This window comes from Anolis sagrei, chromosome 4, assembly GCF_037176765.1.
Source record: "Anolis sagrei isolate rAnoSag1 chromosome 4, rAnoSag1.mat, whole genome shotgun sequence".
NCBI classification, from domain to species: Eukaryota; Metazoa; Chordata; class Lepidosauria; order Squamata; family Dactyloidae; genus Anolis; species Anolis sagrei.
This window is the reverse complement of record NC_090024.1, coordinates 5793637-5810325: the sequence shown is the minus strand read 5'-3', so window position 1 is coordinate 5810325 and position 16689 is coordinate 5793637. Positions and strand designations below refer to the sequence as shown.

General features: G+C 44.7%; 1 protein-coding gene across 4 annotated transcripts in view; it reads right to left on the bottom strand.

Annotated features, from left to right (window-relative positions):
• The window catches only part of LOC132775158 (1-phosphatidylinositol 4,5-bisphosphate phosphodiesterase gamma-1-like), a 134978-nt gene that overhangs the window by 17702 nt on the left and 100587 nt on the right, over nt 1-16689 (bottom strand). For all 4 annotated transcript variants that reach the window (XM_060775983.2, XM_067467235.1, XM_067467236.1 and 1 more), the window contains 7 exons: nt 16233-16336; nt 13155-13251; nt 12930-12996; nt 10336-10499; nt 8124-8220; nt 2381-2605; nt 114-262 (listed from right to left, as the gene is read on the bottom strand). In XM_060775983.2, coding sequence (XP_060631966.2) covers nt 114-262; nt 2381-2605; nt 8124-8220; nt 10336-10499; nt 12930-12996; nt 13155-13251; nt 16233-16336 — 903 coding nt within the window. The remainder of the gene's footprint in view (nt 1-113; nt 263-2380; nt 2606-8123; nt 8221-10335; nt 10500-12929; nt 12997-13154; nt 13252-16232; nt 16337-16689) is intronic.

Here is a 16689-nt window from a genome sequence, read left to right as displayed (position 1 = left end):
CTTTTACCATAAGCTCAAATACAGCACTGGCTACCCTGCGCTCTGATAAAGACACCAAATATTCCTACGAGGAGATGGTTGTGGGTCCCATTGACCCTCTTGGCCTCATGTACCTGCAGCTGGACCGTGATGGGCTCCACGTGCTTCAAGCTGCTCTTGTCAAAGGGGTCAAAGAGGTCGTCCCGCATGATGTCCGGCTGCAACACGTAGCCGCTGCGGCCCCCCAGCATAAAAAGCGACTGGTTCAACTGCATTGGCTTATCTGGGGGAAAACAGTAGACAGAACACCGGTCATTATTCACTTCCTGGCAAAGGAAAAGATTTCTTGGTAAGTTGAGAAATCTCATCCCTGGAGAGAGAAAAAAACACCCCAGTGTGGCTTGTCAGTGCCTGGGGGAATCCTTTGTTGAGAGGTGATTAGCTCTCAACATAACTTTAGAGTTTTTTAAATACTGGTAGCCAGATTTGAACCAACCTGGACATAGCACATTGTGCTGTCACGTGCTGGGCTTGTGAAAGAGTCTGTAGCCAGGACATGTTTTCTGAATGCCCAACGGGACGCCAGGGGTGCCTCGGCTGAGAGGCCTTTTGGATTTCCCCACACAAAGTACTAAAAGACTCTAAAATCATGACAGTAAATAAATAACAACACTCAAAAACAGGGGAACTCCAGACAAGAAACAATCAGGAACACCTAATCACTTCTCAACAAAGGATTCCCCCAGGTAGTAATAAGTCACACCTAAAAACTGTCAAGCCATTAAATGCTAATCGAGGTGGCCAATTGAAACATTCACACCTAACTTCAACAGACAAGAGTTCCTTCCCCCACCCTGGAGCTTCCACAGATATATAAACCCAAATTTCCTAGTTTCCAACAGACCTCACAACCTGAGATGCAGGCGAAACATCAGGAGAGAATGCTTCCAGAACATGGCCATATAGCCCGAAAAACCTACAACAATATGATGAGTGTGTTGTTTTTAATATATTTTATTTATATTCCACCCTATCTCCCCATTCAAACATTTAATGTTATTAGAGGATGTGCTCCAACTACGGGTGGGGAGGGGATGAGATGCTGTCACTCCATCTTCCATGCCGAGGAGCTTTGTCGTCCACAGACGTCCTCCCGATCAAATTCCCGGCATGTCCTTATTGGTGCCTTTAAGCGGTACCTATTTATCTACTCACATTTCTATTTTCAATCTGCTAGGTGGGCAGAAGCTGGGGCTGACGGCAGGTGCTCACCCCAACCCGGGCTTGAACTGTCAATCTTTCGATCAGCAGGATTTTATGCAGCTTAGTGGAACCCCCGGTGGCGCAGTGGGTTAAACCACTGAGCTTCTAAACTTAGAATCATAGAATCAAAGAGTTGGAAGAGACCTCATGGGCCATCCAGTCCAACCCCATTCTGCCAAGAAGCAGGAATATTGCATTCAAATCACCCCTGACAGATGGCCATCCAGCCTCTGCTTAAAAGCTTCCAAAGAAGGAGCCTCCACCACACTCCGGGGCAGAGAGTTCCACTGCTGAACGGCTCTCACAGTCAGGAAATTCTTCCTAATGTTCAGATGAAATCTCCTCTCTTGTAGTTTGAAGCCATTGTTCCGCGTCCTAGTCTCCAGGGAAGCAGAAACCAAGCTTGCTCCCTCCTCCCTGTGGCTTCCTCTCACATATTTATACACAGCCCTCATAATATCTCCTCTCAGCCTTCTCTTCTTCAGGCTAAACATGCCCAGTTCCCTAAGCCGCTCCTCATAGGGCTTGTTCTCCAGACCCTTGATCATTTGAGTCACCCTCCTCTGGACACATTCCAGCTTGTCAATATCTCTCTTGAATTGTGGTGCCCAGAATTGGACACAATATTCCAGATGTGGTCTAACCAAAGCAGAATAGAGGGGTAGCATTACTTCCTTAGATCTAGACACTAGGCTCCTATTGATGCAGGCCAAAATCCCATTGGCTTTTTTTGCCGCCACTTGCTGACCGAAAGGTCTCAGGTTCAAATCCGGGGAGCGGTGTGAGCTTCTGCTGTCAGCCCCAGCTTCTGCCAAACTAGCAGTTCGAAAACATGCAAATGTGAGTAGATCAATAGGTACTGCTTTGGCGGCGCTCCATGTAGTTATGCTGGCCACATGAACTTGGAGGTGTCTATGGACAACGGCGGCTCTTCGGCTTAGAAATGGAGATGAGCACCAACCTTAAGAGTCGGATACGACTGGACTTAATGTGAACCTTTTACTAGTGGTTTAACCCGCTATGCTAAGCCCAGGCCCTTTTTGTGATGTGTGCCAGGGAAAGCATTTAATTTAGTTATACAATGCATAATGTATAATGACAATAAAATTATTCTTATTATTCTTATTGGAGGGGTTACCCGGCGTCTGGAAGTTGAGGGCCACCAACTGGCTGCCGCAGATCCACATGGAGAGCGGGTCGTAGTTGGAAGAGTCCAGGCGCTGGCCCTTGGGGTAGATGCGGCTCAGCTGCCGGCGGTTGTACTGCAGGAACTTCTTCCCTTTGCTGCGGTTGGCGTACTTCTCGGCCTTGGTCTCGGGGAAGGAGGACATATCTCGGTAGCAGGCTTTCTCCGTGCCGATTTCTGGGGAGGGAGACAAAGTCCGGAGAAGTTGGACATTTATGAAACAGAGGAAGAGTTTCTGATCACCGTTAGGTTCGGAATCAAAAGGGTCAGAGCTTTTGCTAGCTTTCAAAATGCCCAACTCCTGGGATGGAAAGAAGAAGAGGTCAACTTAATCCCTTCCCATACCAGAATTCCCTCTTTTTTGCATCAGGTTTTAATTAGAATCATAGAATCAAAGAGTTGGAAGAGACCTCATGGGCCATCCAGTCCAACCCCCTGCCAAGAAGCAGGAATACTTCATTCAAATCACCCCTGACAGATGGCCATCCAGCCTCTGTTTAAAAGCTTCCAAAGAAAGAGCCTCCACCACACTCCAGGGCAGAGAGTTCCACTGCTGAACGGCTCTCACAGTCAGGAAGTTCTTGGAATCAGAATCATAGAGTTGGAAGAGACCTCATGGGACATCCAGTCCAACCCCCTGCCAAGAAGCAGGAATACTTCATTCAAATCACCCCTGACAGATGGCCATCCAGCCTCTGTTTAAAAGCTTCCAAAGAAGGAGCCTCCACCACACTCCGGGGCAGAGAGTTCCACTGCTGAACGGCTCTCACACTCAGGAAGTTCTTCCTCATGTTCAGATGTAATCTCCTCTCTTGTAATTTGAAGCCATTATTCCACGTCCTAGTCTCCAAGGAAACAGAAAACAAGCTTGCTCCCTCCTCCCTGTGGCTTCCTCTCATATATTTATACATGGCTATCATGTCTCCTCTCATCCTTCTCTTCTTCAGGCTAAACATGCCCAGCTCCTTAAGCCGCTCCTCATAGGGCTTGTTCTCCAGACCCTTGATCTGCTCCCTCCTCCCTGTGGCTTCCTCTCACATATTTATACATGGCTATCATGTCTCCTCTCAGCCTTCTCTTCTTCAGGCTAAACATGCCCAGCTCCTAAAGCCGCTCCTCATAGGGCTTGTTCCCCAGACCCTTAATCTCCTCCCACCTCCCTGTGGCTTCCTCTCACATACTTATACATGGCTATCATGTCTCCTCTCAGCCTTCTTTTCTTCAGGCTAAACATGCCCAGTTCCTAAAGCCGCTCCTCATAGGGCTTGTTCCCCAGACCCTTAATCTCCTCCCACCTCCCTGTGGCTTCCTCTCACATACTTATACATGGCTATCATGTCTCCTCTCAGCCTTCTCTTCTTCAGACTAAACATGCCCAGCTCCTTAAGCCGCTCCTCATAGGGCTTGTTCTCCAGACCCTTGATCATTTTAGTCGCCCTCCTCTGGACACATTCCAGCTTGTCAATATCTCTCTTGAATTGTGGTGACCAGAATTGGACAAGAGAGATATTGACAAGCTGGAATGTGTCCAGAGGAGGGCAACATAATGATCAAGGGTCTAATTATTGTGGAATGTGCTGGTATGTGAAGTGATTTATAGTTTCCAAGTCACAACCTCCCTGAATCGCTGCAAACTGGATAGCAAGTGTCCCAGAAGCAAGCAAAATAAAGCAGAGTCCTTTCACAACACAAACATGCTTCAGCCCATCTATCAGCAGTTCAACTGCTAGCATCTACAGGTTTTCATCCAAAATAACTGGAGGCTTTAATCTTCACCGTAGCAATATATACAAATGGTTGCACTCCAGGACAGGAAAAGCCCTCTGATTTTAAAACATCACATCGCTGAATGGAAAACAATCTGTTTATTGAAGATAAGTAGAAAGCAGTAAGTAAAAAGCACTTAAAAGAAATAGGTAAATCCAATTAGGTAAGAAGATAAGCAGGAGCAAAAGCCCTCTGATTTTCAAACACCACACCGTTGAATGGAAAACAATCCTTTTATTGAAGATAATTAAAAAGCAGCAAGTAAAAAGCACTTAAAAGAAATAGGTAAATCCAATTAGGTAAGAAGATAAGCAGGAGCAAAAGCCCTCTGATTTTCAAGCACCACACCGTTGAATGGAAAACAATCCTTTTATTGAAGATAATTAGAAAGCAGCAAGTAAAAAGCACTTAAAAGAAATAGGTAAATCCAATTAGGTTAGAAGATAAGCAGGAGCAAAAGCCCTCTGATTTTCAAACACCACACCGTTGAATGGAAAACAATCCTTTTATTGAAGATAATTAAAAAGCAGCAAGTAAAAAACACTTAAAAGAAATAGGTAAATTCAATTATGTAAGAAGATAAGCAGGAGCAAAAGCCCTCTGATTTTCAAACACCACACCGTTGAATGGAAAACAATCCTTTTATTGAAGATAATTAAAAAGCAGCAAGTAAAAAGCACTTAAAAGAAATAGGTAAATCCAATTAGGTAAGAAGATAAGCAGGAGCAAAAGCCCTCTGATTTTCAAGCACCACACCGTTGAATGGAAAACAATCCTTTTATTGAAGATAATTAGAAAGCAGCAAGTAAAAAGCACTTAAAAGAAATAGGTAAATCCAATTAGGTTAGAAGATAAGCAGGAGCAAAAGCCCTCTGATTTTCAAACACCACACCGTTGAATGGAAAACAATCCTTTTATTGAAGATAATTAGAAAGCAGCAAGTAAAAAACACTTAAAAGAAATAGGTAAATTCAATTATGTAAGAAGATAAGCAGGAGCAAAAGCCCTCTGATTTTCAAACACCACACCATTGTATGGAAAGCAATCCTTTTGTTGAAGATAATTAAAAAGCAGCAAGTAAAACGCACTTAAAAGAAATAGGTAAATCCAATTAGGTAGGAAGATAAGCAGGAGCAAAAATAATCCAGGGTAATGTTCAGCAAAGTCAATAAAACAAAGTCCACACTTCCCAAATATAATTCAGGAAAACGGAAACTGGGTTGTTGTAGGTTTTTTCGGGCTACATGTTCTAGAGGCATTCTCTCCTGACGTTTCACCTGCATCTATGGCAAGCATCCTCATAGGTAGTGAACATGTGGTATATTGATAGCACCTCACTACCTCTGAGGATGCTTGCCATAGATGCAGACAAAACGTCAGGAGAGAATGCCTCTAGAACATGGCCATATAGCCTGAAAAAACCTACAACAACCCAGTGATTCCAGCCATGAAAGCCTTTGCCAGTACAACAGAAACATTAATCCAAGGCATGAGTAGGCATTCATACAATCCAAGAATCCAAACCATGAACAAGACATACTTAAACAAGAATCTTCCCAGCAAAGCTTCCATGAAACAAAGGACGAGAACTACACTTGATTCCAACGATGCTTCATCTGACTATATTTCCCATACATGGAACTTTTATCCCCTCGTTAAGCTATTCCACGCACTCAGGAATTGGTTTCGTTTTACTTGAGATCCCCTTATCTTTTGCTGTCGAAGCCTGGCAGACCGCCAAAGGCACTGTTCGGTATGTCTGTTTTGACTAATTTCCTCTCGCCTATCTATTTGCTCATTAAGTCTCACAGCTGGGCCAGGTGCCAAGTTGTTTTCAAGTCCCAAATCCTGGGAACCCTCTGGTAACAATTCAGGGAGTATACTATCTGTTGCACTCCCTTCAGGGACAGTCTCATGGGAAACTACACTTTGCACAGGAGTCTCCTAGTCCTTCTCTGCATCAGTATCATTGACCAAACCATTGCCATCTTGAAATTCATTGGCATCATGTCCCACATCCAAAGCACCTGAAACACAATCACAGGCTGAACCCCAACACAAATATACAATCAGGATTTGCAGTTCTTCATTCTTTGTACTTGCAAACAATCAGAGTCATCAGAGTCAAATATTACCATATCCTATTCTCCCTCCTTGGAGAAGTACCTGTTAGGCCAGATCCTGCTTTCCTTGAGCCTGTCAGCGCACAGTTCCAAAACTTCCATAACTACATAACTCCAAAATGCATCTTTTCCCTAAGCACAATGCCACGGACCAGATCTCTATTTTCCGTGCAACAGAATCTGACTCCCTGCACAAAATCTACGACTCCAAAAGCATACTTTTTCCTCTTCCCTTGAAAAAGAAGGCCCAAAGTGACCAGACTGCTCCTGTGAAAATCTGCCACTCTCCAAATACAACACCTATCTCCTTCCCATGGCGCAGAGCATAGTGAGTGATCCAGACTCCTCAGGTCTGCCACAATTTGGGAATTACTACATTGAGTCTTTTATAGGAATATTCTGCTCATGTCGTCCCAAAGTTATAAATTAATGATAGATGTCTTCCATCCTGGAGTATGTTGACTCCAACTCAGTTTCCTGGGCAGATGTTGACTCTTCTTGATGGGTGTTAGCCTTGTGTTGACTTCCTTCTCTTATCACTGTCCCAGTTCTTATCAGAGTTTACTTTTTCAGCTGTTATTAGCAACTTGTAATTACAGTCCAGCAAGTAGGTCATTGCAGGCCTTAATATTTTACTGGTGTCTCCAAAATTTATGGAACTCCAGTATGCTGATGACAATGTCATCTGTGCGCATTCAGAAGATCTACAAGCCACTCTAAACACCTTCGCGGAAGCATACGAGAAGCTCGGCCTCTCATTGAACATCGAGAAAACCAAGGTGCTGTTCCAGCAGACAGCAACCAACCTTTCTCCAATGCCAGTGATACAGCTTAATGGTGTAACATTAGAAAATGTTGACCATTTCCGCTACCTTGGCAGCCACCTCTCCACCAAAGTCAACATCGACACCGAAATACAACACCGCCTGAGCTCTGCGAGTGCAGCATTTTCCCGAATGAAGCAGGGAGTGTTTGAGGACCGGGACATCCGTAGGGATACCAAGGTGCTTGCCTATAAAGCTATTGTCCTCCCAACCCTGCTATGTGCCTGCGAAACGTGGACTGTCTACAGATGTCACATGCAACTCCTGGAATGATTCCATCAGCGCTGCCTCCGGAAAATACTTCAAATCTCTTGGGAAGACAAGCGGACAAATGTCAGCGTGCTGGAAGAAGCAAAGACCACCAGCATTGAAGCTATGGCCCTCCGCCATCAACTCCGCTGGACCGGCCATGCTGTCCGGATGCCTGACCACTGTCTCCCAAAGCAGCTGCTCTACTCCGAACTTAAGAACGGAAAACGGAACGTTGGTGGGCAGGAAAAGAGATTTAAAGATGGGCTCAAAGCCAACCTTAAAAACTCTGGCATAGACACTGAGAACTGGGAAGCCCTGGCCCTTGACCGCTCCAGCTGGAGGTCAGCCGTGACCAGCAGTGCTGCAGAATTTGAGGAGGCACGCGTGGAGGGTGAAAAAGAGAAACGTGCCAAGAGGAAGGCGCGTCAAGCCAACCCCGGCCGAGACCGCCTTCCACCTGGAAGCCAATGCCTTCACTGTGGGAGAAGATGCGGGTCAAGAATAGGGCTCCACAGCCACCTACAAACCCACAAAAATAGTCATCAAGGAAGACCATCTTACTCGTCCAACGAGGGATCGCCTAAGTAAGTAAAGTAAGTCTCCAAAATTATTAACTCCATCCATCCATTCTTCCATTCAATTCCATTCATACTCACACATCATTAAATCCACATTTACCAAATCTGCAATGATATAATTCATGATATAATTGCATATGTGTGGACTTACTTTCCTCATCAAAGGGCACCGGGCGGCAGTAAACGACCAGTTCTGACAGTTCCAGGGCAATCTTCTTCCTGCGCTCCATGATCTTTCCTTCTTGCATCTATATGGGGAACACAAAAGCAAAGGTCAAGGGGAAACCTGAGAGCATCTGGTCCAGGCATGGGCAAACTTTGGCGTTGTTGGAGTTCAGCCTGTGATTGTGTTTCAGGATCAGGGTGCTTTGGATGTGGGGAATAATGTCAGTGAGGTTCAAGATGGCAATGGTTTGGTCAGTGATATTGATGCAGAAAATGACAGAGAGACACCTCTTCAAAGTGTAGTTTCCCATGAGAATGTTCCTATAGGGCAGTGGTTCTCAACCTGGGGGTCGGGACCCCTGGAGGGGTCGCGAGGGGTTTTTAGAGGGGTCGCCAAAGACCATCAGAAAACTCAACATTTTTTGTTGGTCATGGGGGTTCTGTGTGGGAGGTTTCACCCAATTCTCTCATTGGTGCAGTTCATAATTCTCTTGATTGTAGTTGAACTATAAATCCCAGCAACTACAACTCCCAAACGTCAAGGACTATTTTCACCAACCTCCATCTGTATTCATATCTGGGCATATTGAGTATTCATGCTACGTTTGGTCCAGATCCATCATTGTTTGAGTCCACAGTGCTCTCTAGATGTAGGTGAACTACAACTCCAAAGCTCAAGGTCAATGTCCACCAAACCCTTCCAGTATTTTCTGTTGGCCATGGGAGTTCTGTGTGCCACGTTTGCTTCAGTTCCATCCTTGGTGGAGGTAAAGCATGCTCTTTGATTGTAGGTGAACTATAAATCCCAGCAACTACAACTCCCAAATGACAAAATTAATCCCCGCAACCCCACCAGTATTCAAATTTGGTCCAGTGATGAAAATACATCCTGCAAATCAGATATTTACATAATAACAGTAGCAAAGTTGCAGATATGAAGTAGCAATAACAATAATGTTTTGCTTGGGGGTCACCACAACATGAGGAACTGTATTAAGGGGTTGCGGCATTAAGAAGGTTGAGAACCACTGCTATAGGGTATAGGGATGATGGTTTATTCCCTGAATTGCTCCCAGAGAGTTCCCAGGACTTGGGGCTTGAAAACAACTTGGCACCTGCAAAAACTAATGAAAATATAGACAGGCGGGTGGAAATTAGCCAAAACAGACAGCTCGACCAAGGCCTTTGGCGTTCTGCCAGGCTCCGACAGAAAAAGATAAGGGGCCCTCAGGGAAGGCAAAACCAATTCCTGAGTGCTGGGAATGGCTTAACGAGGGAATAAAAGTTCTGAGAATGGGAAATATAGTCAGATGAAGCATCATTTATAAGTTCTTGTTCTTGTCTCATGGAAGTTCTGCTTGGAAGATTCATGTTTAAGGATTTCTTGTTTCACGGTTTGACTCTTTGTCTCTTGTGATTACATGCTCATGCCTTGGATCAACGTTTCCTGGCTCTTTGGATTTTTGTTAGAGAAGTTCAGGACTTTGCTGAACCCTACCTTGGACTAATTTGTTCCTGCTTATCTTCTTTCCTAATTGGATTTACCTATTGTTTTAAAGTGCTTTTTTACTTTGTTGCTTTTACTTATCTTCAACAAAAGGATTGTTTTATCCGTATTCAACATGTGCTGTTTTAAAGTCAGAGGGTTATTCCTGTCCTGGAGTGCAACAGGCCTTCCCTCCAGGTGTTTTGGACTTCAACTCCCACAATTCCTAACAGCCGGCTGTTAGGAACTGTGGGAGTTGAAGTCCAAAACACCTGGAAGGGAGGACCTAAGTTTGCCCATGCCTGATGTAGAGTCTCCAATATGACTGGAGGAAGTTGATTCCCTTCAGGTGTTTTGGACTTCTACTCCCACAATTCCTAACAGCTGGCTGTTAGGAACTGTGGGAGTTGGTCCAAAACACCTGGAGGGAGGACTGAAGTTTGCCCATGCCTGATGTAGAGTCTCCAATATGACTGGAGGAAGTTGACTAGAGACAAGTTGGACAAGTTGACCAGAAAGACGTCTTGCAAAACTCAAAAACACAAATTTGGTCCCTCTTAAGTACAATCTGAGCATTGACTTGGCTTGCAAAATATTAAGAGCATCCTTAAGCAAATGCTCACATGCCCAAGACCATCACAGTTTCTAGAACATGGCCATACAGCCCGAAAAACTTACAACAACCCATCACAACGCTGTTCCGGGGACTCACCCGGGCGTCTGCATTCTGAGTGGCCTCTCGGATCTTGGCCACCCAGTCGTTGAGCTCCTCCTGGGTGTCGGTGGCGACGTCCAGCGACTGGGACGGGTGGGTCATCTGCTGGGAATGGATGGTGAAGACAAATGGTTTGGAGCTCCTCCCGTCTTTGGAGATAACTACAAGGACACCAGAGGAGCGGCTTTACTGGAAAAGGCTCCCATTGCAGGATTCCTCCGAGGAGCAAGCAGGAGGCGGGCTTATTCCCGCCCTCCGGGTTATGGGTCAGGAAGGGAGAGGAAGCATTGAGGATTCTGTGTGAGTGTATACAACACTTGACAAGGATCCTGGACCTTTTGTGGTGTGTACATGGATGCATAGATGCCTTCAAGCCACCTTTGGACTTACGGTGATTCCATCATGAATTTCATAGGGTTTTCTTAGGCAAATCCTATGGCACCAGGTCTTTGTGGATGGTCTTACATCCAAGTAATTATAATCAGGGTTGGCCCTGCTTAGCTCCCAAGATGAGATGGTATCTGGTGCCTAGTTTAGGGTATTTAGGCAGAATTTAGGGAATTTAGGCAGAATCATGAAGCCCGATTTGACTACGGTGGTCCACATCAGGACCAGCTTAGCACAATATGCCTGGCAATGCACTTTATCTCATCCTCTGGTGGAGATGGTGGCAGGGTATAAATAAAGTATTATTATTATTATTATTATTATTATTATTATTATTATTATTATTACTAGTTGTCCCCTGCCACGCGTTGCTGTAGCTCACATGGGGGTTCTGTGTGGGAAGTTTGGCCCAATTCTATCGTTGGTGGGGTTCAGAATGCTCTGTGATTGTAGGTGAACTATAAATCCCAGCAACTACAATTCCCAAATGTCAAGATTCTATTTTCCCCAAACTCCACCAGTATTCACAGTAGGGAATATTGAGTATTCGTGTAGAGTTTGGTCCAGATCCATCATTGTTTGAGTCCACAGTGATCTCTGGATGTAGGTGAACTACAACTCCAAAACCAAAGGACACTGCCCACCAAACACTTCCAGTATTTTCCATTGGTCATGGGAGAACAATGTGCCAAATTTGGTTCAATTCCATCGTTGGTGGGGTTCAGAATGCTCTGTGATTGTAGGCGAACTATAAATCCCAGCAACTACAACTCCCAAATGTCAAGATTCTATTTTCCAAAAAAACTCCAGCAGTGTTCACGTTTGGGCATATGGACTATTCGTGTAGAATTTGGTCCAGATCCATCATTGTTTGAGTCCATAGTGATCTCTGGATTTAGGTGAACTACAACTCCAAAACAAAAGGACACTGCCCACCAAACACTTCCAGTATTTTCCATTGGTCATGGGAGAACAATGTGCCAAGTTTGGTTCAATTCCATCGTTGGTGGGGTTCAGAATGCTCTGTGATTGTAGGTGAACTATAAATCCCAGCAACTACAATTCCCAAATGTCAAGATTCTATTTTCCCCAAATTCCACCAGTATTCACAGTAGGGAATATTGAGTATTCGTGTAGAGTTTGGTCCAGATCCATCATTGTTTGAGTCCACAGTGATCTCTGGATGTAGGTGAACTACAACTCCAAAACCAAAGGACACTGCCCACCAAACACTTCCAGTATTTTCCATTGGTCATGGGAGAACAATGTGCCAAGTTTGGTTCAATTCCATCGTTGGTGGGGTTCAGAATGCTCTGCGATTGTAGGTGAACTATAAATCCCAGCAACTACAACTCCCCAATGTCAAGATTCTATTTTCCCCAAACTCCACCAGTGTTCACATTTGGGCATATTGAGTCTTTGTGTAGAGTTTGGCCCAGATCCATCATTGTTTGAGTCCACAGTGATCTCTGGATGTAGGTGAACTACAACTCCAAAACCAAAGGACACTGCCCACCAAACTCTTCCAGTATTTTCCGTTGGTCATTGGAGAACTGTGTGCCAAGTTTGGTTCAATTCCATCGTTGGTGGGGATCAGAATGCTCTTTGATTGTAGGTGAACTATAAAGCCCAGCAACTACAACTCCCAAATGACAAAATCAATTTTTTTTAGTGAAGGACATACATTGGGTTGGTAGGTGTCTTGTATCCAAATTTGGTGTCAATTTGCCCAGTGGTTTTTGAGTTCTGTCAATCCCACAAACGAACATTACATTTTTATTTATATATATTATATATTATTATTATTATTATTATTGGAAACACAACAAGATGAGTCCATAGCAGACACTCTGCTGACTGTTGTATTGGATCACACGTTGGACCCTTCCCAAGTGTCTAGGACTGTGTGATGTATCGGCGAATAATGCCTGCAGATCCCAATAAGGTGGCCTTTTGCAGCTGGCAGATGGTAATCTTGTCAGTGCCGATTGTGTTTAAGTGCAGGCCAAGGACTTAAGGCACTGCACCCAGTGTGCCGATCACCACTGGGACCACCTTGACTGGCTTGTGCCAGAGTCTTTGCAATTATTATTATTATTATTATTATTATTATTATTATTATTATTATTATACACAGTTTTAATGCTATGGTTCAGCTTTAACTGCAGGATGTGAAGGTAACACTACCTTCTTCGGACACTCACCTACATGGCAGGAAGGGACATCAATGAAGCCTTTCAGGAAGTTTCCCAGTGGACTGTTCTCTACAGACTGAAAGAGACAGGCAGGGAAAAATGGGCAGGATAGAAACTGTTAGGGGGAAGGTTCAAAACAGAATACCTTCTTGCTTGTCCTCCTGGCTCACCTGGCTCACCTGGCTCACCTGCAGTTGCAATGGAGGAATGGCAGGGAAAAGGTTTTGCACTCACCGCTTCGTCCTGCTCGGCCCCAGAGGCGTTCATGATCTCCTCAACGTAGTTGGCAGGGAACCAGAGCTGCTTCTTGCCCCCGTAGTCCCCACGCCACCTGCAAGAGGTAAACAGGAAGGAGGCAAGAAGACTGAAACTGGGGATTATTAGGGTTCCAATGCTGCACACAGCAGTAAGGGAGGGACAATGTGTTGTCGAAGGCTTTCATGGCCGGAATCACTGGGTTGCTGTGAGTTTTTCAGGCTGTATGGTTATGTTACAGAAGCATTCCCTCCTGACGTTTCACCTGCATTTCTGGGCGGCATCTTCAGAGGTGTGGTGTGTGTGTGTGTGTGTGTGTGTGTGTGTATGTATGTATGTATGTGTATGTGTGTATATATATATGTGCGTGTGAATGTGTGTATGTATGTGTGTGTGTGTGTATATATATACACACACACACACATACATACACACATTATATACATACATTATATACATACACACATTATATATATACACACACACATACACACACATATATACATACACACACACACCCGCCATGCTTCGCTGTGGCCAACCTTCCCTCCCTCTTTCTCTCCTTTTTTCCTGCTCTTACTTCCCTCCCTCTTTCCTTCCTTCCCTCTTTTTCTTTCCCTTCTTCTTTCTTCCTTCTCTACCTGTTTCTTTTCTCGCTTCCTTTGCTCTTTGGTTCCATCCTTCCTTCTCTTTCCTTCCCTCCCTCTTTCTCTCTTTCGTTCCTTCTCTCCTTCCTTCCCTCTTTCACTTTTTATTTCCTTCTCTCCTTCCCTCCTTCTTTCTCTTCTCTCCCTCCTTCTCTCCCTCCTTCTCTACTTACTTCCTTCTCTACCCTTCTTTCTTTCCTTCCTTCCCTCCTCTCTTCTCTCCCTTTCTCTCCCTCCTTCTCTACTTCCTTCCTTCTCTACCCTTCTTTCTTTCCTTCCTTCCTTCTCTGCTTCCCCCTTCTTTCTCTTCTCTCTCTTTCTCTCCCTCCTTCTCTACTTACTTACTTCTCTACCCTTCTTTCCTTCCTTCCCTCCTTCTTTCTCTTCTCTCCCTCCTTCTCTACTTACTTCCTTCTCTACCCTTCTTTCTTTCCTTCCTTCTCTCCTTCCCTCCTTCTTTCTTTTTTTCTCTCCCTCCTTCTCTGCTTACTTCCTTCTCTACCCTTCTTTCTTTCCCTCCTTCTCTCCTTCTTTCCCTCCCTCCTTCTCTCCTTCCTTCTCTACCCTTTTCCTCTTCTTTCTCTCCCCTCCTTCGCTCCCACATTCTCTCCTTCTTCCTTCCCCCTTTCTGTGCATGTGTTTTGTGAGAGTGTGTGCATATATGTGTGCGTATATGTGTGTTTGCCTATATATATGTGGTTTTGCGCATGTGTTGTAATGTAATTTTTGTTTTTTGGCTTTTTAAATCCCTTCTGCTGTGTTTTTCAGTGTTTTTATGAGTGATGGTCACCCGTTGGCCTGAGAGGTGTCTTGTGTCCAAATTTGGTGTCAACTCGTCCAGTGGTTTTGGAGTTATGTTAATCCCACAAACGAACATTACATTTTTTATTTATATAGATATATCTGGAGCCCCCAGTGGCACAGTGAGTTAAAGTGTGACTCAGTCTGAGTATCTGCCTATGTTGTATGTGACTATCTGATGACTCTGATTATTTGCAAGTACAAAGAATTAGGATTTGCAAATCCTGATTGTATATTTGTATATATTGCAACAGTGAAGATTAAAGCCTCCCGTTATTTTGGATGAAAACCTGTAGATAAGGTCAGATGTTTTATGTAATTATGATGTTATTGTTTACTGTCTGCGTTTTCGGGTTGCGTTTTCGGTTTTATGCTACTGTAATTTGTGTTTGGGCTTGGCCTCGTGTAAGCCACTCTGAGTCCCCATTGGGGAGATGGTGGCAGGGTATAAATAAAGATGATGATGATGACGACGATGATTAGAAGGCATGATCATCAAGTTTGCAGATGACACCAAATTGGGAGGGAGAGCCAATACTCCAGAGGACAGGAGCAGGATTCAAAACGATCTTGACAGATTAGAGAGATGATGGGCCAAAACTAACAAAATGAAGTTCAACAGGGACAAATGCAAGATACTCCACTTTGGCAGGAAAAACGAAATGCAAAGAGACAGAATGGGGGACAATGCCTGGCTCAAGAGCAGGACGTGTGAAAAAGATCTTGGAGTCCTCGTGGACAACAAGTTAAACATGAGCCAACAATGTGATGTGGCGGCAAAAAAAGCCAATGGGATTTTGTCCTGCATCAATAGGAGCATAGTGTCTAGGTCCAGGGAAGTCATGCTCCCCATGCTCTATTCCGCTTTGGTTAGACCACACCTGGAATATTGTGTCCAATTCTGTGCACCACAGTTCAAGAGAGATATTGACAAGCTGGAATGTGTCCAGAGGAGGGCGACTCAAATGATCAAGGGTCTGGAGAACAAGCCCTATGAGGAGCGGCTTAAGGAGCTGGGCATGTTTAGCCTGGAGAAGAGGAGGCTGAGAGGGGATATGATAGCCATGTATAAATATGTGAGAGGAAGCCACAGAGAGGAGGGAGCAAGCTTGTTTTCTGCTTCCTTGGAGACTAGGACGCGGAACAATAGCTTCAAACTACAGGAAAGGAGATTCCATCTGAACATGAGGAAGAACTTCCTGACTGTGAGAGCCGTTCAGCAGTGGAACTCTCTGCCCCGGAGTGTGGTGGAGGCTCCTTCTTTGGAAGCTTTTAAGCAGAGGCTGGATGGCCATCTGTCAGGGGTGATTTGAATGCAAAATTCCTGCTTCTTGGCAGAATGGGGTTGGACTGGATGGCCCATGAGGTCTCTTCCAACTCTTTGATTCTATGATTATTATTATTATTAGTTGGACTCTGCTGATAGATGGGCTGAAGAATGTTTGTGCTGTGAAAGGACTTTGCTATATTTTTCTTGCTTCTGGGGCACTTGTTATCCAGTTTGCAGCGATTCAGGGAGGTCGTGATTTGGAAACTATAAATCACTTCACGGCCACCAAATCCCGCAACATCCTTGAGTCTGCCTTCGTCAAAATTTGGGAAGACTTACCACCCTCCGTCCTGCTTGTCAACGTTGTGAATAATGGCTTGTTTGCAGAAGGACAGCTCGTCTTCCCGCTGGGCTTTGTAGTCGTACAAGGCCTTCACGGTGCACTGCGGAGAAAAGGGAGAAAGAGGCTGCCGTAAGGTTTGCGCTTGAAATAACACTGTCAAAATTAAGGGGCCAGGGGAACCGTAGTGATGTGTGTGTTGAAAAAAGAACAGCCCTGCGCAGATAAAAGGCCGCCGTTTCAGAATAAACGGCATAAAGGAATCCGATAACACCTTTGAGACTAACCGAGAAAGAAAAAAAGTTCCCAGTCTTTGAAAGCATCTGCGAGAAATGTCTCATTCCTCGGTTAAGTCTCAAAGGTACGACAAGATCTCTTTATGTGTATCTTTTGTGTGCGTGTAGATTGAGACCGCCAAATCTTGCTTGCTCGGCATAATTTCTTCCACTTCGAGGA